Genomic DNA, 22,654 nt, shown 5'->3' with positions numbered 1-22,654 from the left:
ATAAACGTGCATAACCCTTATCAAGGTAAAGTTTAGAGCAGAACTGCTGCATTTTAACTTAACTTACCTGATAAACTAAAAACTAATTTGCCATAATAACGTGATAATTAATCTGAGCTCGAGGTGTGTGGAGCTGGTGAGAATGAGCTTTATGGGAGGTGACAATAAAACGATGGGTTACAAAAAACATCCCTTCCAGTTGTCAATCAAATTCTTTTAATGTGGATTTTAACCACTGGAGGGCGCCATCCACTCAAAGGTGTTCTGATTATGCATTCAAAGGGATCCATCATGTTTTTAAAATACATTTTTTTAAATCCTTCTTAAAGTGATAGTAGGCTAATTATGATTGGTTTATCTTATAATTAGGCTTTTGTTATAAGAAAATATGATGCAGATGGCTGAACATGCAGCATGTTGGTGCAGTTTGTTTTGTAAATAAAGCCACATGCTGCAGAAATTGTGAAGCTGATGTATATTCTTTCCTACTGAAATATGCGAGTAAAAACAGCTGCTTCTGAGTCATGTCGCCTCCCATCATCGATCATTTTCACTTCTTTATCTGTAACAGTTTTCATGAGAAGTAATCATCACTTTTATTTGATGAGAAACAGAAGTGAAAAAAGTGTCACATGTTGTCAAAGTTTGAATTTATAGGATTATACTATACTCACTCATTGAGGGTTAGGATCAAGCACCCTTCTGTCTCATTGAAGCTCTGTTGAGACGTCATCTTGTGATTTTTATTATTCTCATCCTCTGGCTCAGACTTGATGAAGCTCAGTCAGTCATGAGAAGCAGCTTTGTGTGATTAAAAAAACTCGGAACATTCTGGCATTGTGGTGTCTCACCGCATTGAACAGTTAGCCTCATTGTTTCACTGTTGCACACATTGAGACCTAAGTTTTGGATTTTGCTGACACTCTATTTCATTTCCTTTTATGAAAATGTACAAAAAAGAAGGAGAAGGAAAATGCTGCTGGCTGCCTCTAATGTTAGGGTAAATATGACAGGAAACAGTGAGGATGAAGCAGATTTATCTGATGTATAAGGATGAGTTTCACCTTTTCCTGCAACACCTTAAAGTCCTGACACCTGAACATAACTTTATATTTTCATTGATTAGAAAAGAGCAACAAACATGTACATGTACAAACAAATGCTTTCAATTCAGTTTTTAATTTCTGTCCTCATTCATTGAAGAAGTCTGTAGAAGTTTCAGTCAGGGAGCCGTCTACTTCCCACACTGTACAGCTCTTCACCCTCTGCTTCACCCTCTGCTTCACCTGGTCTTCCAACTAATGAGTGGGAATACACACGCAGCTTCTTATAGCTGGAGATTAAGCTTTGAAGTGTAATGTTAATCTCAGGAAAAGATTCATTCTTTGATGTGAACGGACCGTCAAAGTACAGCGAGCTTTCTTCTCTGTGTTTAAGACTTGTCACTGTGTGTGTAGCATAAAGAGACATTTAAATCCCTTTTCTTGTTACTAGGCTACAGAACTGGAACCTCAGTGTGTTACCATCACTGACCATTGTTGCCACTTCAGGTCATTATATAAGTCCACTGAAGTTAAAAGATATTTAGAGCAGGATGAACAGCCATCAAGTGAAACCTTGAAATCTTGGACATCTCTTATAGACTCACATCATTAAAACCAATTCTTCTGGGTTCACACCCACTCATTCTGAAAGCACAGAAATCAACTCTGACCCACTGCTGGATTTCAGTTCAAGCAACGCCCACAGATGAACCTTCAGGGCACGATACAATAAAACACTGGCCTTAATCTGCATTTCAGAGGAGGATTTCATGCATGGTGCCATCAGGGGAATTTTTCCCATAACTCTATGAGAACAGGCCAACAAAGCATCTAAGAAATGACATAAAACTTCTATAAAGTTACAGAGCGTTTGATTCAATTAAGTGTAATAAACACAAATACGAATATATGAATACATTATATGTTTAAAGGCACATAAGTCAAATGTTTCATGATATAATATATATATATATATATATATATATATATATATATATATATATATATGTAGACAAGACCAGAGAGATGGTGATTGACTTCAGGAAGAAGGAAACAGCATCGCAGCCCCTTTGCATCCTGGGTAAGGATGTGGAGATATAGTTGAGGAGTACAAGTACCTGGGAGTGACCATCGACAGCAGACTGAGCTGGAGGACCAGCATTGCAGCCAGTGACACCAACAGACTGAACAAACTGATCAGGATGCTGGCTCTGTCATTGGCTGCAGACAAGAGACATTTGAAGCAGTGGTGGAGAGGAGGACACTGAACAAACTGTGATCCATCATGGATAACCCCGGCCACCCTCTCCTCCCTGCACTGGACAGACAACGGAGCGCCTTTTCCAAAAGGCTCAGGCAGCTTCGTTGTCACACAGAACGCTACAGGAAATCTTTCCTGCCTCATGCTGTAAGACTGTACAACACCTCATCTCTGTGCCAGAGATAACACGGACTCTCTGCTGTAAGGGACACGTTCTGCACAAGATTCTGCACAAGGTTTTTTTACTTTCAAATTGCACACTGTTGTTCTTCATATCATATCATTTCATACCAAATTGCACAATCCGATTTAGACTATATGTATACCTGCATTACAATTGCACATTTTACTTCTGCACCTGTGTTAATTTTTTATCTTGCTGTAAATAATGTTTATAATGTTATATATAATGCTATATTTTTTTTTGGTATGCTTGAGTGCAGTTTTTTGCTGCTGCAACAGTGAAATTTCCCAGCTTGGGATGAATAAAGTATTTTCTATTCTATTCTATTCTATTCTATTCTATTCTATTCTATTAAGTGGTACAAATAAATTCAGCAATTTGGGCATTAAAATGCCTTTTCACGCGTCAGTATTTACAATATGGGACATGCCGGATTTAATTTAATGTGCAATAACATGAAATTTAGACAGAAATCTGTAGTTTTAGATGCTTTTAACATCTCTAAATGCTTAGTTTGTGGAAGCCAAAGATGTAAACAGAGCTCAAGCTCAGTTTGACTCTCTGACAAAAACCAGAGAGCACTCATTTGTCTCTTTGTAATTTATTATTAAAGATCTTAATCTAGTTATTGAACGTAATGCAGCCCATTAAGCCATCATTACAGCCTCTTTTGTTTCCAAGGTAATTTACTGACCTCAGTGACAATAGCTGAGTGAAGCGGAGAGGTGGAGGGAGCGGGGGGCGGGGTTACAATTAGATGCCGGCCCGTGATTGGCCGAGAGCAGAGGCGCACGTGCTCCTTATCTACGCCTGCTGGGAGTTTTTTTTTTTTTTTTTTTTAAGAGACGCACAACAAGCTCGAGCCGCCGCAGTGTCGACAGCACGCGGAGCGTTGGTCCTTTAAACTAACCTGCTAACAGCTGATTAGTGACTGATAAACAAACACAAAGCAGCCGCCATGAAGGAGCAAGAGCGAGTTTTCTTCCTCTGGCTTCAACTTTTCAGCGCTTGTTTGGTGTTTACGGTGAACGGTAAGTTTTTGTTGGTGTACAGTTTGAATCCGCGGGGTGCGGAGAAGTAGTTTTGTTAATTGTGTTTGATAGGAGAAGAAGAGTGAAGCTCACCGTCTGTAGGTGCACAGGTTGCGTGGACAGATTTGCAGTGAAGCGCTGTGACTACAGATTTAGAAATGATGCGATTTAATCTGCATGTTGTAGGTTTTTTTTTATAGGTTTTTGTTGTTTTCTTAGAAATGATTTGATAGAAATGATTACAGAGTCAACGCCTGAAGGCACAGTTGTGCAGAGTGACCCCCTTTTAAGAAGCACGAAGCGTACAGGACGGCTATTATACCTCCTCCATGTTAACCTGATGCCACTGGCGTCTGGCTTTATGTGTGTTTCCATGCATAAAACACATTTAGGGCAAAAAAAAGACAAAAACGTACAATGGCCTGACTGCACTGCCTCCATTTCTGCTCACACACCAAGCCTCAGGATTCACATGTGTGTGTGTGTTTTTATAATATAATGATGTAATGACAGAATGTAAAAAAATATGTTTCCCCTTCACTCTTTGCATGAAAACAAAGCCATGAATCCACAGCAGTAGATGGTGGTGTGTGAGGAAAAGTTTGTTTATGTGTTGTCAGGTGAATCATTTGGACTCTTTTCAGCTCGACAATCATTTATTGACCTTTTGCCCCTTGAGCGATCAATGCTTGGTGTAACAGGTCACTTATATTTTCTCATTTATTTAAAGACTTGGGAGTAATTTGGTGAGTAAAGTACATCATATCACTTTAACTCTTTGTTTATGATGTGAGATCAAAACCCTTTTATTGATCCCTTTTACTTCATGATACACCGTTGATGGATGTCTGACGTGTGGGTGCAGTGCTCTTATTGATTTACTTTAACAGGCTGCATGTGTTTGTGTGTGAAATTTCATAGGGAAACAGCAGGAGGTGTGTGCAATTCAAAGGTTGTTGCAGGTATTTTGCAAGTAAGAGATGCACAGTTGTCCTGCTTGCGCAGCTGAAATGAAGGACTGACACTCTAAAACTGTAATTCTCAATTCAGCTTTTTATTTTTTTGCATTGAAAGCTTGTGCATGTTTGTTCCACAAGGCACGTGCTGGGATGGGACAGCCGTGGAGATTAGGTGTGGTTACCCTGAGTCACTTTTCCGGATGCGGCTGCCAACACAGACATGCCAGTGAACTTCCACCCACAACAGCGCTTGCTCAGACCTTAACACACTGTCAGAGTTACAAGGGAATTCATGGAGCGAGGGAGGGAGGGAGGACTTGTTGCTGCTGTCATCCAAAATGTTTACAGTGCATAATAAGAGCTGAGGGGATTTTTCTCCTTGTGTTTCACCTGATTAGGTGAATTCAGCAGTTTGTAGCTGGCTCGTTTTTTTTTCCCTGTGCGCTGCTGAGAGCAGAGAAGTGAAAAATGGTGTTCCGTGTCAGGGCTGAGGCAGTCTTTTCTCACAACAAGACCACTTAGGGTAGCTGAGTGAACCAGGGCTAAATATAGCCAGACGCTGGACCAATGACGTGGCTTGAGTGTGTGTTTGTGTGTAATTTGTGCACATTTGCAGGTGCATTTGAACACATTTTGCAGCATATTTAAATTTTGATTGTTAATACAGCAGGCAGATGGGCTTACTATAGTATATCAGACATCAGGATATAATGTGATGATGTTTAATACTCACATTTCAGTTAAACATCACATCATACAGGTTCTTTCTGGTATGTTTAGAGACATTTGGTGCAGAGATTAAAGTTTTCCAGTGCTTTATTTCACTGTGCTTTATTGTGAACAGGTGTTGTGAGTCACCCTGTATTACAAAATCCATTATTCTGGGTTAAAATTTAAATGTTTGGTTTTACAACAAAGATCCTGTGAGCTGTTGTGTGTAGAATCTGGGTGTAGATATTGTTTGTCATCAGGTGTTTTGGTGATGTGGCTTGGCACAAGTTTGTTATCCGTGCATCTTCTGGCTGCACTGGGGGTCCTGAAACGTCTCAGACAACAGCTGGTGGATTCCCAGCTTGTTAAGTTTGTGAGTGTATAGAGGAAGTGCACTCCATTGTTAAGTCTAGCTCCTACCATCTGTCTTCTGTATCGGGTCTTCCCTTCAGGCTGCTGTCGTCTTCAGCACTGATGACTTCATTATTAGGTACTTTTCCTAACAAAAGCCTCAGGGCAGGCTCTCTTTTTATTCCATCTAAATTTTGAATAGCTTCCTTTATCAATGTTTCATTACAATATGGAGTGTCTTCTAATTTGGGCCACTTTATTAGTGTCTGTCACCCCACATTCCAATCTGCCAGGCCATGCTTAATATTTCACACGCTGAGCTTAGAAGAAAATTGGCAAGATCTGAATCCAAGAACAAGTGATGTTTACACAAAATCATGTTTATTTGATCAGAGAAAGAACAGTTGGTGACCCGGCTGTCATACCGCAGGAAAGACTCTATTCAGACTTCACCAGTGTGGCTGTGATGCTATTCCCAGCTCCATTTCAGTTACAGTACTTCAGAAAAAAAGCTTGTTGTGTTGTTGATGATGCGTGACTCTTATGTGTATTTTTAGTGCCTGGCCTCTGTTGTTGTTGTTGTTTTTTTTTTTTTTTGGAGCAGCAGCAGATGGCCATGCTGGCGTGCACTGGAGTAGCAATTGCAGATTATAGAAAGCTCACCTGCAGCTGGAGTCCCACTGATCTTAGTACAGAACAAGCTTGGGTGATCAGGACCTGTCCTTGATGAATCCACTTGATGTTGTACGTCCAGGCTCCCAGCTGCACTGAACTAAAGTTCAGTTTGACAGTTGAAAGCTATCAAACTAAATAGACAGTACATCCTCAAAGAGTTTTAACAAGGTCTGGATGTTTGTGTGTGTGTGACGTAAGCTTCTCTGTTTCTGGAACAGTGAGTTCCTGCACTTCCGTGCTTGCCTATATGTCCCAGAATGCCAGTGTGCACATAGCAGAGTGGAGGGAAGATCATTTTCAGCTGTCTGGATGCATCAGATCTGAGTGCTGTAAGACACAGATTTTAAAAATCCTCATTAATAGTCACGCTTTGCTGCAGTCATATTGGGCATGTTCTCAGATTGTGAGCTTCCTGCTTACACAGTTGCCTGCCCTCAGCACCTCATTTACTTGTCTGTGAGTTGTCGCATCTCATCTTTTACCATAGCCACTGTATACAAAAAAAACACATCCCGAACACGCTGCCTTCGGGATTGTTGGCCTTTCTACCCTTGACCTCTTAGACCTCAGAAACTGGGCCAGCACATGATTTTTTTTTTTGCACTTACCATATCTCCTGATGACAAATCACACATGAAATTACTGCTATGTACCCTTGAAAAATGCATCTTAAAATTAAGCGTGACTGGCTCTGATATAGTGTCCTACTTTATATGCATGTAATTTAGAAACCTGTGCTTCTTTTCATTAGGCTCATTCTCATACAGGCTTCTTAAACTAAGTGTATTGTGGTTTGTGCACTGCAGATTTTTATGGTGTCATCTTTGATAGCTTCATTAAACCTGATGGAAGAGATTTGTGCCTCTGGGTATGTATTTTTGCAGCAAGTGAACAGAGCAGCCCCAAGAAATGGTTTATTTCTTGGCTCCCTAACTGATGTGAAGGCAATTATTGTTCCGAAGTTTAACTTTGAGTGTCCTTAAATGGCCCGCCCCCACCACTTACAGCCTGAAATGCTTCCTCTGCCTTATTCCTCAATAATGGCATACAGCACTTGATGCTCTCTTTGAAAAGGTTTACCGTACTTGCCATGTTTGGCCTTCTTGTTGTGACGTGTGTTAGCCTCATAAAAGGGATGTTTCCTCTTTGTCTGCTCACCTGATAATCTCTAATATGGTCAGAGGGCAAATGTGGTAATTTTGATCACTGGTTAAGTTGAAACGATGTCTTCTTCCCTGCAGGAATTGTTTGTTGTGCTCATATCAGACCCAAATAAATGCACAAAATGCCAGCCAGGACAGGCAGTGAAGATTTGCCCGAATATCTGCGGCTTAAGCAGAATCTTGTTCGTTGGTCACATCATGGGACTGAATCATTAAATGAAGCTTACTGTCAGCACTCTGTGCTTTTTGTCTGGTATTTGAACCTCATTCTTGAGGCTAAGGCATCATGGGAAAGGCACAGACTGTGACTCATAAGGAGTGAGAAAAGCACAATGCCCTGTGGAAAGGGCCTTTCCTGCCAAACATAACTCCACATACCTTCCTAATCTGTCACAGTGGCGAGGGCTAAATGGGGCACCATGTTGGGCACTTCCACCTTTGGTGTAATTTTAATATTTTCACCACATTATATGCTGCAAAACAGATTTGTGGCTGTAACTTTGCATGACTTGCAGCAGAGATTGAGATGTTGTTTTTTTAAATTAAGTTAATGTGTACAAGTCCTTCTTAAATGTCCATGTTTAACAAACAAAACAAAACATGATGTCATTTGTAATGAAAAGATAAAATTTAACATAGCATTCCCTTTGGGTCAGCTGTATTTGTTGAAATCAAAACCAATTTCCCCTCAGAGATTTCTTAACAAACTAAACTGAAACTCTAACCAACAGTTTTTCCTGAAACATGAACAGAGGCTTATCTGGAACACCATTTGTCTGTCAGCTGTCCAAGTAGATAATGGGGAAATCTGTGGTTTTATCTGTGGCACTAATACAGCTTATAGCTTATTGCATAACAGAGTTCAGAGTCATGTGCTTTTTGACCCTCCAGTTCTCATTGGACTTTGACAATGAGTGAACAGAGGAGAAAATTCATTTAGGATTTTTTATGAAAATACAGCTTTGCTAACAGTGGTGTCATATGGGGGAATTTTCCTTGAGGTTTAGGTGGTTTGATCACTACCTCTTCCCAGATCCCCATGGTCACATCACTGATTTCATTTCCTCCATAAATCCGATGACCATGATCATCATTTTTTTTTTTGCAATTGATATATCAACATTTTTAAAGGAATTTGTTCAACCTAATTATCTTTTGGCAGAAAAGCGAAGGTTGCTGAAGGGATGTTTCCGAAGGGAGGTTGTGTTCCTTCCTGAAGATAAACAGGCAGCAACTTTTGGATAAGGATGTGCTGGTAGTGCCAAGCAAGCTCTTTTGCCTAAGAGGAATCCCATGAGATGTAAAAACACTTGGGAGGGAGGGGGGGGGGGGGGGGTTGACACTGTATACAGCACTGATAGTGGTAGACATTCATGGGAAGTACAGTCCATAGATAAACACCCTGACAGGATGTTTGTGAAGTGGATCTTTCTTTCTACTCTCCCAGTGAGGATAATGCAAATGTGTGCCTACTGTACACCTCTTTTGGCTGCTAATGAATAAAACATGAGATCCATATTTTGTTCATTAGAGGATAAAAATAAAACTGCAAAACTATGTCATGTTCATTTGTACTTATATGTATTTGTTTAACCGTTACCTCCTTTGAAGAGCAGTTAGTGCTGCAGGATTGGCACTTGTTGAATAAACTACTCGGAGTGCTCTCATCCTTGAGTGTTTTGAAGAATCAGTAAGTGTGTGTGTGTGGAATAGAGACAACCAGTTTTTTTTTAGCTGTGGCCACCAAGAATTACACCCTCACTACAGCTAAAATGCTCATTTCCTTTACTGTTGAAGGCTAAAACAATATTTATCTACTCCCTCGGGTCTGTTTTGGGTATGAAGAAGTATCCTACTAAAACACCTTGGGGAAAAAAATGGGGTCAGAGCTCCTTTTTAGCCTGCATAGCAGACACCGTGGTGCTTAAACCTCCAATTTCACACTTGGGGTCCAACCTCAATTTCCTTAACAATTATCTAAATGATAAGTGTAAGCTTAGAAAAGCCTTCTTTGTCTTTTTTGGGTGTTAAAGGACTCTCAAGTATTTACCTCCTCTCTATTATTGGAAGTGTGAATGTGCTTATCTAGGGGTATAATTCATTTCAAAATTGTAATTATATGCAGTTTATTGTTCAAACTTTATTTAACTCCAGTAACCTTGCTGTTTTGTCTGTGTCTGAGGTAGCTGAAATATCCTGCTGAGTTTTCAGATTGTACTATGTATGTAACAATCTTGTTTTTGAGTAAAACTCAAACAGCAGTAAATCACAGCTCATTCAGTCTTCATGCTTTTGAAAACCACAACAGGCTTCCTCTTTTTTTTCTCTCTCCACCAGAACTGGCTGACATGATTTCCCTTGTGCCCAGAGAGCTGCCAGTTTGTCAGGCTCAGGCCAGGCAGCAGTTGCATGCTGGTAGAAGCATCCAGTGTTTGTGTTTATTGTGTTTACACTGTAGTGATGGCTTACTCAGCTGTCCAGGTCAGCACATCCAACCTGCATCAGGCTGTTTGTTCTTCATTCGGCAGAACAACAAGAGACTAGGGTGTGAAATGTTTCTAATAATGGGAGACGCCATCAGTTTAAGCTAAAACTGTTGACTCTTCTTCAGAAAAATCTGTTATGGTATAACACTGCTACAGGGACTAAAAAGACAATAAAAACATGCACACAGTCAAATCTATCTGCAATCTAATCGCCCTCTTCCTGTATAGAAATATGGGCTAGGAAGTATCAGATGTTTGTTGACAGGAAATAGGGAAATGTCAGGCATTTATGAATGTGAAATGAAAAGTAATAATATTAGCTGGGCCAGAAAGGATCTTGCTGCTGTTTTATTAAAAAAAAAAAAGAACATTCTAGTTGTTTTGGGTTTCGGTGGGAGCCTACAGTTGGTTCTGAGTTTGTTTAAATAAACTGTAGTCACTCCTCCTTCTGTCTACAGGGGATTACTGCAAGGTAAATGTGTGCAGTAATGGTGGAACGTGTGTGACTGGGGCTGGGGCTCCGTTCATCTGCATCTGTCCTGAAGGCTTTACTGGAGAAACCTGCAATGAGACGGAGACCGGTAAGATGTACATCTGAGGTCAAACATGGTTACATACATGACTACTTAATCTGTGTTTAAGCTTGCTTTACCTTTGTTATCTCATCCTAAAGGGCCCTGCAATCCCAACCCCTGTAAGAACGATGCCGTCTGTGAGGTGACTGGTCAGACCCGCCGTGGTGACGTCTTCAGCGAGTACATATGCAAGTGTCAGCCAGGCTTTGATGGAGTTCACTGCCAGAACAGTAAGTCTGTGCACACTTTTGCTAAAAGATGAAAGTGTTTTGCGTTACAGATGTGTTTGGCAGGCTCATTTCCAGATGTTATAGTGCCGTTGTAATGTTAAAAAAATGCATGCAATGAATGAGTCTTGAAAGAGTCTCATAACAAAAAGATCAGGTTATTGATAATCAAGCACCAACGGTTAACTACAGTATAATCAATTGACAAGTGTAATGAGGTCTCAGTTCGTCTGTGTAACCTGACACACAAAGATGGAGACAGCTGCGGTGAGTACTGGCCATCAGACAGACAGCTGTCATCCCTATTGGAGCTTCATTCATACGTCACTCCAGACCAGGTTGGTTCAGTCAGGGTCAGCCTGAGAGAACGGTGGGAACATGTGCTGCGCTCCTCCAACAGCCTCCAGCCTTGCACACAGAGACAGATGGCTACTGTTTGCACAAGAAAACTGCAAAATAACAGTGACCAAGTGTGCATCTAATGTAGCTGTAATCAAGTGGGAGTGTATTTTGTGTTTGATCATGTATGCCTTTTTATCCTAGGTGTCCAAGGGGCAGATTTAAGTTCACAAAAAGGTAACAGTGAAAAAGGGGAATGTTTCCTACGCTGTTGTTTGTTTTCCCTCTTGTATCCAGGTGCTCTTTGTTTTCTTGGCTGCATGTGAAGGCTGAAGGATACACACACACACACTCACAGACAAGGAACCACTGAGTCCTGCCCTGTCTCTGACTCAGAAACAGGTTTTTTTTTTTTGTAAAGACCAGCATGATAAACGACAGGAGATCATGTCAGCCTGTAGATAAACCGTCAGGATGTGTCCTGTTAGGCTGTTTGTTGAAATTGTACGCACAGTGCTCCCTCTCAGCCATTTACGCTGTTTTCACACTCTCATCTCTTATAATTTAGCAACCCCTGAAGTATATTTATGCTCCAAACATTTTAATTTGACTTAAAGTACAGCCAAGTTATGTTTGTTTTCTTTTTAGCCGCACATCACACATCGTTAGAATGTATACATTCACAAGTCATTTGGCTGGTAGTGTTAGCATAACTGCCAGAGTAAGCACTCTCTGCAGAGCAGGCATTTACACTAATTAGATAATGTCTCCGGGATAATGATGAGGGGAATTTATTTGACCATGTTGGTTTATGAGAACCCCCATGAGGAGGACTGCCGGGTCGGGAAGGTCCCCATCCTTTTCACAGCTACTGATGAATGTTGTGACAGTTTAAGTGCTCTCTAATTTGCGTGTGTGGGCAAGGAATGAGTATCATGGCAGCCAGCTCCTACGGGTTGTGTGAAACGGAAGGAAGCACGCTGCAGGAAGCGGCTACGGTTAACCCAGGGAGACGTGGGGGATTTTTACTGTGGTCAACATCCTCACTTACTGTTCAATGTATATAGAGTTTAGAGATGAATATTTGAGGAGTTAAATAGTCAGAAATGTCACAGCGAGGGCGTATAAAAGCCTTGTTTAGGTCAGGAAAACTGCTCGGCTCTACAGCCTGACAAGCAGGGCCAGATGTAGGAGAAGATGGTGTCCTCAGATAAACCTATGCATGCATATAAATAGAAACACTGAAGATGGGGATGAAGTGTAGAAAAAAGCACCATATGTGGTTTGCTGTCAGTTACGGAAAGGTAGTTATAAACTAAATCCAGTAGCTTGGATGCTTTTATATAACTGCTGAATAAATTTCCCCTTAAAGAACTAAAATCCCTCTGAGAAACACATCAAGGGAGCAAGAAAATCTCTACTGGAAGAAGCATAATCACATGTGCACTGCACATCCCACATGAACATCCACACTGCTCATGATCTCATATACAGACTGTTTAGCATACACACACACACACACACGGTTCGTCCCTCGTGCCAGTCGAGCCAACAGAAAGTGGAGGTCCACGCTAAGCGCTAGCAACGTCAGTGCTGCTACTGTTGCCGGGCGAAAAAGTGAACATGGAGGCGGAAGGGTGAATTAAGTCTGCCCTCCTGACAATGTCACACTCGCTGCTCAGGTCTGACTGCAGCACTTCTGACTGTCCTGTCAAATTGGCCTAAAAGCCTTTATGGGTTGCAGAGGAGGAGTGGGAGGGGGACTCGAATATGGAGATGCAGGCGAAGAGGGGGAGGGAGGGAGGGAAGGAAGGAGGGAGAGAGAGATGTCAATAACTGTTCACTTCAAGCCAAAGCAAATGGAGTGAAAGAAGGAGTCTTTTTCTTTCTTACGCTCCCTAAATCCCACATTAAGGCAGTAATTTTGATTTTGTGGAAGTCACCAAAGGGTGTGTGTGTGTATGTGTGTGTGTGTATGAGTACGCTGATCTCTGTTGTTTTGGGAGACTTTTCAGCTCCTCCCAGGATGTGGTTGTGTGGGCAGACTGGGCTTCATGCCCCCTGTGGAATACACTGTGAGTGTGTGTGTGTGTGTATGTTAGCGTATATACGATATGCTATCATGCGCTCCATGGCTTACTGTTGTCTGCTTTAAACGAGCTCTGTTGACCCATCAAGTTCTTATCTGAAGTCACACCATGATGATAAAAAAAAAACACCAGAGCCTGCTCTCAGGTGTTTTGACTGGAGAGGCTGAACCCTCTCAGGTCAACATAAACACTGTATGAAGGCCTGTAGTCACAACAGCAGGTTCATTAAAATAATGATCATCTGGTCTTCTGCTAAAATTGTTCGTGCAAGTATATTTTGTTGTTCAGAAGGATTTCAGCGTTCACTTATAGAATAATGAGCCCCAGAGTGTTGACAACTATGCAAAAATGAGTAACTACAGAAACCACTTCTGTGTATACATATATAAGCATAATAAGATGTTGACTCCAGACATTCAGCAGTGGAATCTCCAGTGCAGCCCTTCCATTGTTTCCATTTTAGCCACATATATCATGAACAGACATGAAGTCATAACTTGATTTCTTTTGTTTTTTATATAATCTGACTGCCCCCATCTTTTTTTAATTTACTTTATTGCCAGTGTGCAACTTACAAGCATTTCCACAACAATACTAATATATAAAGGCAAGAACCGAACAAAGAAAAAGAAAGAAACCTCGAACATAAAACCTTGAGTATGGGCTTATACATTATTAACAATCATTTGGTTGTTAAGGCATACATATAGTTGATACAACCTAGCCGATGTGAGCAATAACAACATTCCATCTTCTAGTAAACAAAGGTACTTTTAGCTGTAAGATGGCAGTCATATATTCCATCATTTGGACACATTTAACTCTCTGTCTCCATTGAACTAACGTAGGAGGGTCCGATTGCAGCCAGCCAATGGTAATCGTTTTCCTCTCAATCATTAACAGGACATGTAAAATATAGCTCTGACCTTTGTTGAGTTTTTGTTGGGGGGATTTGTCTAGCAGGAATAGGACAGGGACCAGGGGTATCTTTACACCAATCATTTTTTCCAGTTCCTCCTTAATATTTCTCCAAAATATGTGTGTATGATCCCCCACCATCCCACAGTTCCTCCAGCATTTCATCATTACAATTATTTTTGAAAACACTAACTTTAAGTGGAGTCCTAAAAAAATCTCATCTTTAGACTGCCATCTTAATATAAATTAAAAAAGGAAGTAGTAGAAGAAGTTAAACTATGTTTGTTGTAGCATTTTCTCTGCATTCCCAATACTTTTAGACTTTGGACTATTGTTTCGCGGTTCATAGAACTGGGTGCCCCCTAAACTCTGATCTGTTTAGAGCAGGCACTCGGAAACACAGCTTTAAATAATGTGGTTGGTAAATATACTTCACAGCATCAGAAGATTCATTTCCGAGCTCTGAATACCTTCAGTAGACGGAGCCAAATCAGAGCTATTCCGGGTCCTGCTGGCACTCCCTGGTGTGCTGCAGCCAGTCCAGTCCACAGTGCACAGAAAAGAAGACATCTGGGAGCCTTTTCAGCCTCTTTCTTTAATAATGCCATTGTGGTTGAGAGCAACCCCTTGGTTAGTGTACCATGGTAACCATATGACTGCGGATTAAAAATATGTAATTTCCTAGTTTCATGTCGTCATTGGTTGTAATTACAGACCGACCCTGCTTCTAGACAAGTCGCACAACATTTGTTTCATCTGCTTACACCATGACTTTAGTGATTTTTTAAACGATATTGTAGTAACAGAGAAGTTTGTTTATGATTTTCTTAGTTTCTCTCCTCACATGGTCTCTCCTGTTTTGGCCTCTCAGAGAGCGAGGTGTTGCTGTCAAACCATAAAAATCACAGATGGTTTCCTTTTAAAGCCCAGCCTGTGTACCTTGTGGGCTGAGGTCTCCCGCTGTGGGGTGAGGAGAGCATAACACGTTTCAGGACACCATCTACTCTCATTTCTCAGGCAGCGACACAAATGCAGGTTTGGGCCACCAGCTGGCACCAAATCCCGCACAGATTCAGGATGCAGATAGCTTTGCTGATCACACACGCACACTGCTGCTGACCTTGGCTCTACATTGATCAGGGTCAGGTTTCGAACAAGCCACATGAGATTTCTATTGGTTTTCACTTCATGCTGAGACAGATATCGACGCTCTAAATATTATGCTGTTTCCGTTAGAAGTGAGAGGCTTTGCTGGATGCAGGCCACGGACTGCTGGAATACTTAGCTAGCGAATGCTTTGCTTTCCACAGACTCTAAGTATGTGCAAACAATAGAGGATTATTGTTTTGGTTAGTGGATCTCTGCCTAGCTATAAATTGCTATAATTTATCAGAGGATGATGAACCTGTTCCTTTACCTGTGTGCTCCTACCTGCACTGCCCTCCCTCCTCCCTCTTACTCCAGTTGTCGGATAAATGGATTACAGCCCGTAGCTCGCCAGGCTGGTGTGCAGCAGGTTTTCCTGGTGCTCAATCCTCTTACAGGAGAGAAGGCCACCAGCTGACGCCCTTCAGGCTGTTTTTGTTGGTCTGTTATCAGTTGCTGATGTACAGTAGGTCTCTGGGTTGCAGGGGATGTGTTCTTTGACACACTGCAGGACATGACAGTACTTAAGGAAGATAACTTTTTAGCACAGTCAGCCTATAAACGGACCTTAATCTGATGTTGTGAAGGTTGTAGACTTCTCTGCAACAAAATATGTTTTTCATATATTTGATCTTAATACCTTATTTTATATCAGCATATCTGGATACAGAGGTAGCTTCTATCCCTGTGATCCACCACAGTAATTTGATCAAAGAGCTTATTTAGAATTTGTGGCGAGCTTGATGTTGATGTGCAGCTTAATGTGAATCTAGCATGGCCTCCCAGAGCCAGAAGTGTCCTGACTGTGGATATTGTTTTCCCCAGTTTGTGGATGCACATTTCAGAATTACTACATTCCTCCTGTGACGTGAGAAAATGAATGTTTAGACACGGAGCTATTTATAGAGACAGAGCATGTGGGCAGGGAGATGCTGCCATGTGTGTGTTTGTTGGTTAGAAACATTGCATCGGTGTGACTGGGTTGTTTGCGTGCATTCTCTTCCATATCAACAACCACTAAGGATTAAAGCTTTAGAGGCCTCTTTTTATTTTTTTTTATCGGTTTAACCATCTAAATCTGTGCCCTTTTTTTCCGCCAACATAGAGCAGGTTCAAAGCTAGTTTAGTCACACTGACAGCTCTTGTGGGAGAGAGATGAAAAGCAGTTTATTCCCGCTTCATTCTGCAGATCCATTTTCCTCTCTGTGACTCATCTGACACAGACTTTCAGCCCAGATACTGTTTCTAAAGGGCGCCATCAAGAGGGCACCTCGAGACTTACAGGGAGATAACATGCATTGGCCTGAAATGTCTCTTTTGTGATTTCAGCTCCCAAACCACATGATCTCCAGGTCCAGCTGGTCCTTTAATACCACACATCTTCCACAAGGCTACACTCTCTGCCTAATAACATAGAAACTGCTCCTTTCATTAACCTTTTATATACTCTCGTTCTGTTCTTCAGTTAACCTTACTGTACAGCAGCTAAAGACCTATCAAACCTTTTCTTTTAAGCATGACACTTACACTTTGTAACTGGCACTGTCTTGGTGGTTGAAGTTTTATTTGTCTTTCTGCAGATGTAAACGACTGTGCTGGCCAGCCATGCGAGAATGGGGGCACCTGCAGAGACCTTGATGGAGATTTTAAATGTCACTGCCCTTCACCTTATGTCGGCAAACACTGCCAACTGCGTAAGTGACAGACGAGCACTTCATATTACAAACTGCACTCACACGCGGGCCAACTAAATAGGACCGCTTGCCCCGAGACTGAGGGAAGAAAGTTATTCTTAGACTGTGTATATAAAAGTATGATGGTGCTCTAATGCTGCTGCAATAGAAACGGTGTAATTGAAGGAAGTGGACTGCACTGAAGATGAAAGGGATGGGATGGTGGCCAAGCTGCTGGGTTTCAGGATGATCAATAGGCTGCATAAAGATAGCCTGTTCCAAATGAGAAATCAATACTTTATTTAATTAAGCCGATTCAATGCACTTCATCCTTAATGACTTTACAGAGTCCAGTAAAGCTTCAGTGCACACACACACTCTCTGTGTATATAGTTATCAGCTATAATCTCATTAGTCATCCTTTTACAGTAGTAAACCTTTGCCTGCAATGACCTAAACTGACAGATTATTTAGAATCTTTCCTATGTTTTCTGTCTTCTTCAGGTTGCATCTCTCTTTTGGGGATGGAGGGAGGTGGCATCGCTGAGTCCCAGATCTCAGCCTCGTCAGTCCGCTACAGCCTGCTGGGCCTGCAGCGCTGGGGGCCTGAGCTCGCCCGCCTCCACCACAAGGGGCTGGTCAATGCTTGGAGCGCAGCTGCACATGACAAGAACCCATGGATTGAGGTAAAACCAACAATTAATATAGATAAAATAAGTGCAAAAATAGGTAAAGACTGAGATGTAGATGGAGGTGTTTAAGCTTTTTGTATGTATGTATGTATTATTTGAAACATATTCAACTTTATTTTGTTCTGACGCCATTTTATCTTTATGAGATTTGAATCATTCTGCATTGATTTATCAGCTCCTCTGTCTGCGATTTGTTTTCACATTTTTAGATCAACCTGCAAAGAAAGATGCGTTTGACAGGTATTGTGACGCAGGGCGCCAGTCGCATCGGCACAGCGGAGTTCATCAAGGCCTTCAAAGTGGCATCCAGCCTGGACGGCAGGACATACACCATGTACAGAACAGACGGACAGAGGAAGGACAATGTGAGGAGTCACAACAAAAATACACAGTGCTATTCCTCAAGTTTAAACTGTTCAAGATAAAAAACAAAAGAACCACTAGAGGGAGCTGTTACTTTTCTTTACAACTGACACAGCACAGACCACAGTCCTCCTAACACTTCATTGGCTTTGACAGAATTTTGTGTCGCTTAAAAACTGTAAAACTCTGTTACAGCAAAAACATGTGACACCAACTCTTCTATATTCCATAGGTGTTTGTGGGGAACATGGACAATGACGGCACCAAGACCAACTTGTTTGACCCTCCAATCATCGCCCAGTACATCCGCATCGTTCCCGTCGTGTGTCGCAAGGCCTGCACCCTGCGCATGGAGCTGGTGGGCTGCGAACTCAATGGTAAACTCGCACACACAACACCACACCACACCACCTTTGTGTACATACATGCACATGCTGCTGATGTCTGTTGAGAAGTGTTTCCAAGAATGGAATCCAACAGCATTTGTGTCTGGCAGCATTTAACGCCTTTGTTTCCTCACTAATTGTTTTCAGTTCTGCACTCAGTGATTGATCATATTTTAAAGGATGTCACTCAGATGATAACACTGCCCACTAAACGCAGCTGTGTGCTGTCACTGTTTATTCCAAGATGATCCCCAAAGTATTTATTCAAACTATAAGATAGTAATTTATTAAAACACACTAAATGCTAATTAGTCACATATTTTTTCATTACAGCACTTTATCCATAATGTTGCAACAAATGTCACAATCTTTATACTGTCAGATGTTTATCAGATCAGTGTTCTTCTGTCTTTGCCCTGCTTCCTGTTTTGTTGCATGAGTCCATCTTGTTTGTCTTGTGGAAAGACCACTCGTCATTCTAATCAGCATATGCTGTTTGCATGGTTTGTGTGTTTCCACTGTTTAAACTGCTTGCTATCGGTTTTCACTTGACTTAGTTTTGTTTTGCACAATTGAGTGAATCGCTGTTGTCGGTCTAAACTGATGTTTTGATAATTAACTGCTGCTCTATGGATTTGTTGAACAGCACAGTCGGCTGAATTATTTTCATGCAGCTTTTGTTCGTTTCCCTCACCTGCACGCTCTGCTGCTCTGCTAACCCACGCTCATTTAAAAGTCTGTTTGAGTCTTTTAAACAGTGAGCACCTCACTCATTTGTCACAGTGGGAGGGTCTGCATTCTGAATGAGAACACTGCACAGACATGTGGAGGATCACTGTAAATCCTAACTGGGTGTGATCAGTTTGATCCACATATGGTGAAAACAAAGAGTACGAATAATTCCCCTCTGGGCTGCATTTCTGTCCTCACTGCATCTGCTGCTTCTCACGTCATCATTTCTGGCTGCTTTTGCTGACTGCTTTGCATCACTGGCTGGCCTGGGCCGCTTGCTGCCTGTCCCCTGTCTATCATGCTTTCTTTCTCTCTCTTCCTTTCCTTCTTTTTTTTTTCTGTCTCTTCCTCTCTGCCTCGTCTCACCCTCACAGTCTATTCAAACACTTCAGGTTGTTCAGAGCCGATGGGCATGAAGTCCCGATTGGTCTCTGACCGCCAGATCACGGCCTCCAGCAACTACCGTACCTGGGGCATCGAGCCTTTCACTTGGCAACCTCACTACGCCCGGCTGGACAAACAGGGCAAGACCAACGCCTGGACCGCCGCCACCAACAACCGGTCCGAATGGCTGCAGGTAGGAGAGGAGAGGAGGAGAGGAGAGTCTGTTTCTAAGTATACCACATGCTGCTTTTGTAAAGTTGCTTCTCTGTCCTCAGGTGGACCTGCTGTCCCCCAAGAAGATCACAGGAATCATCACACAGGGGGCCAAGGACTTTGGCTCTGTCCAGTTTGTCACAGCCTTCAAGGTGGCCTACAGTGATGATGGAGTGACCTGGACTATAGTGAAGGATGACACCACGAGTACAGACAAGGTCAGTCTGTGGAAAAAAAAAATCATTCTGTATGTTGCATTTATGTGGTTCTGAAACACAGAGCAGTGGTTGCGTTTGTATCTGCTGTTATTGTCTACACACCTGGAACCAATTACACTAACACTGGGACGGAGTCTGTATGCGTTCATTCATAGTGTAACCAAAAATCTATTTATCTGCCAGATGTGAGCAACACGCAGCCAGATTAAGTCGTTAAATCAAAGATGTGGCGCACTGACAGTGACTCTGACTTAATCCATGAGACATTTTATGATTTAACTTTAGTTAACGACTTTAATATGAATTTAATGGGATAAAATACAGGATCATTCCAGTCAGTTTTTTAACCTGGAAAACAACTTACAGCCATAAATCAAATGAATAGCTGGTTTATAATGTATACTTACTGTACCCTAGCAGCATGTTGCTGTATGTATGCATATTCATGCACAATTCTACACTCTCCTCCTGTGAAATATATAGTTTACCATCATATGTCATAAGTTATTGTAGTTTTAAATGTATATGAGGAAGTGATTTAATTGGCTCGCCTGTTCTTTCCAGATCTTTCCAGGCAACAGTGACAACAATGTTCACAAAAAGAACATCTTTGAGCCGCCATTCTACGGCCGATACATCCGCGTCCTGCCGTGGGAGTGGCACGAGCGCATCACCCTGCGAATGGAGCTCCTCGGCTGCGATGAGTAGCACCACCCTCAAGACTCATCTTCCCCCTGACTACCACCTCCTATCTCTACCTCCTTCCCTCCCTTCTTTCTCTCCCCTCCCTTCTCCTTCCTGAGCCACACCTGCACTGCCTTGCTCTCAGCCCTAGGGGGCAGCAAAACACCAAGAGTAGCACACCACCACCACCCAAACCCTGGCTGGTTAGAGGTGGGAGTTGTTACCCCTAACCACTGTAAGCAGGACTATTCATTGAGCTAAGCGGACTTTCGAAGTGATCACTCATCTTTTCCACCTGAATGAAATCTGTGTCCCTAATTTTGGTCAAATTGAAGATGTCTGTGTCAGCGGTCAGGGGTAACGATACTGCTGCTGTTTCAGTTGGTGCTGCCTGGACTCTGATCCTAGCTCAATTCTACCTGGAACGTCGAACCTCCAAGACCCACGGCTGGTGATGTACATAAAACAAATGGCTTGGCGCACGTCCTTTAACCAAACACTTGCTTTCCCCTTAAAACACACACAATTATCTTTACAGGATACACTGACAATTATAGTTGATTATTTTTAGAAGGGTTAGACTGATGTATTGGGAAGTAATGTTCTCTTCTTTGTTGAGCTTCAGTTGAAAAAGCATCAAGCAGTTTTTAAAAAGAAGTCTTTGTTGGAAAAAAAATAACTGAGGATGTACCACTGTGTGTGCTACAGTGCTCCCAGTGTTTCTCTGCAGTGGTTTGGACCTCAGTTTATATTTCCTCTTGTACACTTGTTTGAAGTAGAAGAGGTTATTAAACATAGTGTTCATTTAAACATATTCACAGAGCAGCCAATAATACTCCATTTACACAAGATTTCCATTAGTTTGTGTTTTTGGCTGCTTATAATTTTTCAAGGTAAAGTCATCAAGGTTTTTTTGTGCCAACATGCTCTTGTAAAGTTTGTGTGTCTGTGTATAAACTAGTAAGTGTTGCACTGACACAGACTCACAGAACTAAAGAGAAAAATCAGATATTTCGGAACCATCACAATCAGTCCATTTAGCAGCCAAACAGATGTGATCTGACAGCCAGAGGAGACGCCCTCGCTGACAGACAGGATGTCATAAACAAAGGACAGAAAGAGTTTGTAGTATCATTGTTGTGTGAAAGAGAAAAAAGGGGGCTTTATTACTCTGGAGGAAATAGCTGAGATTTTACACATGCTGCTGCCATGAGCTGTTGGACACAAAATTAAGACTATAGCATAGTTTACATGCTGCCAGTATTTTAGAAAAAAAGTCACTTTTATTGATTGTCCATTTACAGTTAATTAGTCTGATTAGATACTTCTCTGGATTACTTCAAATCATTTTTCAATGATTTCTCGGAATGGCAGACAGCTGTTTTATGTACAGTATAATTCATCACTAGAGTCACAGTATTAAATCAGTAATAATCCAAGACTTGTATTACTAATTGTTGAGCATCATAACAATGAGAGATTAACCATAAGACGGTGGCTGCGAGTTTAAGATGATGTATGTTATCGTCTCAGGTCAAAGCAGCAGATCTGCTCCTGATGTACAGTTAATGCTACTGAACACTCCTCTCCGTCTCACTTGGCTGTGCTTCTAGTTGTGTTCACCCAGTTTCTTTTTTTTATGGCACTTTTGATGTTTGTGTTTTGATATTTGAAATATTGAAAAACAGTATTGTGCATTGAAGAACAAACATTATTCATTATTACACATAGAAGTAAGATAAGACAGTTCAGTGTCTTTGTTAGATTAAAAATGAGTTTCGAAAGGTGTTAATATGTAACACACTGTCTGTATTCGAAGATGTTAATGTTCACTGCAGATCATTTATTTTTGGGTCCAACATTATGCCTCCAGTTCAGAGCTGCGGCCCTGCTGATAAGACCGTAAAAACCACATTAAAGCTGAATTTAACGGACACGACACGACCCGCCGTATCATCCGCTTCTAACGCCCCATCACACATATTCTATCTAAACCTTTCCACCCCATGAATTATGAATTATGGGCTTGTGCAATATTATACTGTGTTAGTTTTCATAACAATGAATATTAATTCGAGGTCGTTTAAAAATGCATGAGGGGATGGCAGTGCCACTGAGAGGTCGCAGATAGACGTCGGTGTCAAACGCTG

The 22,654-nt window shown here is 41.7% G+C and overlaps 1 protein-coding gene across 2 annotated transcripts; it reads left to right on the top strand.

Annotated features, from left to right (window-relative positions):
* Window positions 1-3,342: 3,342 nt before the first annotated feature.
* Window positions 3,343-21,425, top strand: mfge8b (milk fat globule EGF and factor V/VIII domain containing b). Of its 2 annotated transcripts, XM_028430213.1 has the most exons (11): window positions 3,343-3,519; window positions 10,323-10,445; window positions 10,538-10,669; window positions 11,210-11,242; window positions 16,740-16,853; window positions 17,337-17,518; window positions 17,734-17,889; window positions 18,120-18,264; window positions 19,398-19,582; window positions 19,665-19,820; window positions 20,385-21,425. In XM_028430213.1, the coding sequence occupies exons 1-11, from the start codon at window positions 3,447-3,449 to the stop codon at window positions 20,526-20,528; spliced, it is 1,443 nt and encodes a 480-aa protein (XP_028286014.1). In that variant the 5' UTR covers window positions 3,343-3,446; the 3' UTR covers window positions 20,529-21,425. The 2 variants fall into 2 exon arrangements, with proteins under 2 accessions (XP_028286014.1, XP_028286015.1); XM_028430214.1 differs by lacking the exon at window positions 11,210-11,242.
* The last annotated feature ends 1,229 nt before the right edge of the window (window positions 21,426-22,654 follow it).

Source organism: Parambassis ranga, chromosome 19 (genome assembly GCF_900634625.1).
Source record: "Parambassis ranga chromosome 19, fParRan2.1, whole genome shotgun sequence".
Lineage (NCBI taxonomy): Eukaryota > Metazoa > Chordata > Actinopteri > Ambassidae > Parambassis > Parambassis ranga.
The sequence above is the reverse complement of the archived record's forward strand: the minus strand, read 5'-3'. Positions and strand labels throughout refer to the sequence as shown.

Excerpts from the sequence above, each read along its gene's own strand:
- mfge8b (XM_028430213.1), top strand. The coding sequence starts at position 3,447 with ATGAAGGAGCAAGAGCGAGTTTTCTTCCTCTGGCTTCAACTTTTCAGC. Across the intron at positions 10,670-11,209 it reads TGGAGTTCACTGCCAGAACA|GTGTCCAAGGGGCAGATTTA; the intron begins GTAAGTCTGTGC and ends TTTTTATCCTAG. Across the intron at positions 18,265-19,397 it reads GGTGGGCTGCGAACTCAATG|GTTGTTCAGAGCCGATGGGC; the intron begins GTAAACTCGCAC and ends CAAACACTTCAG.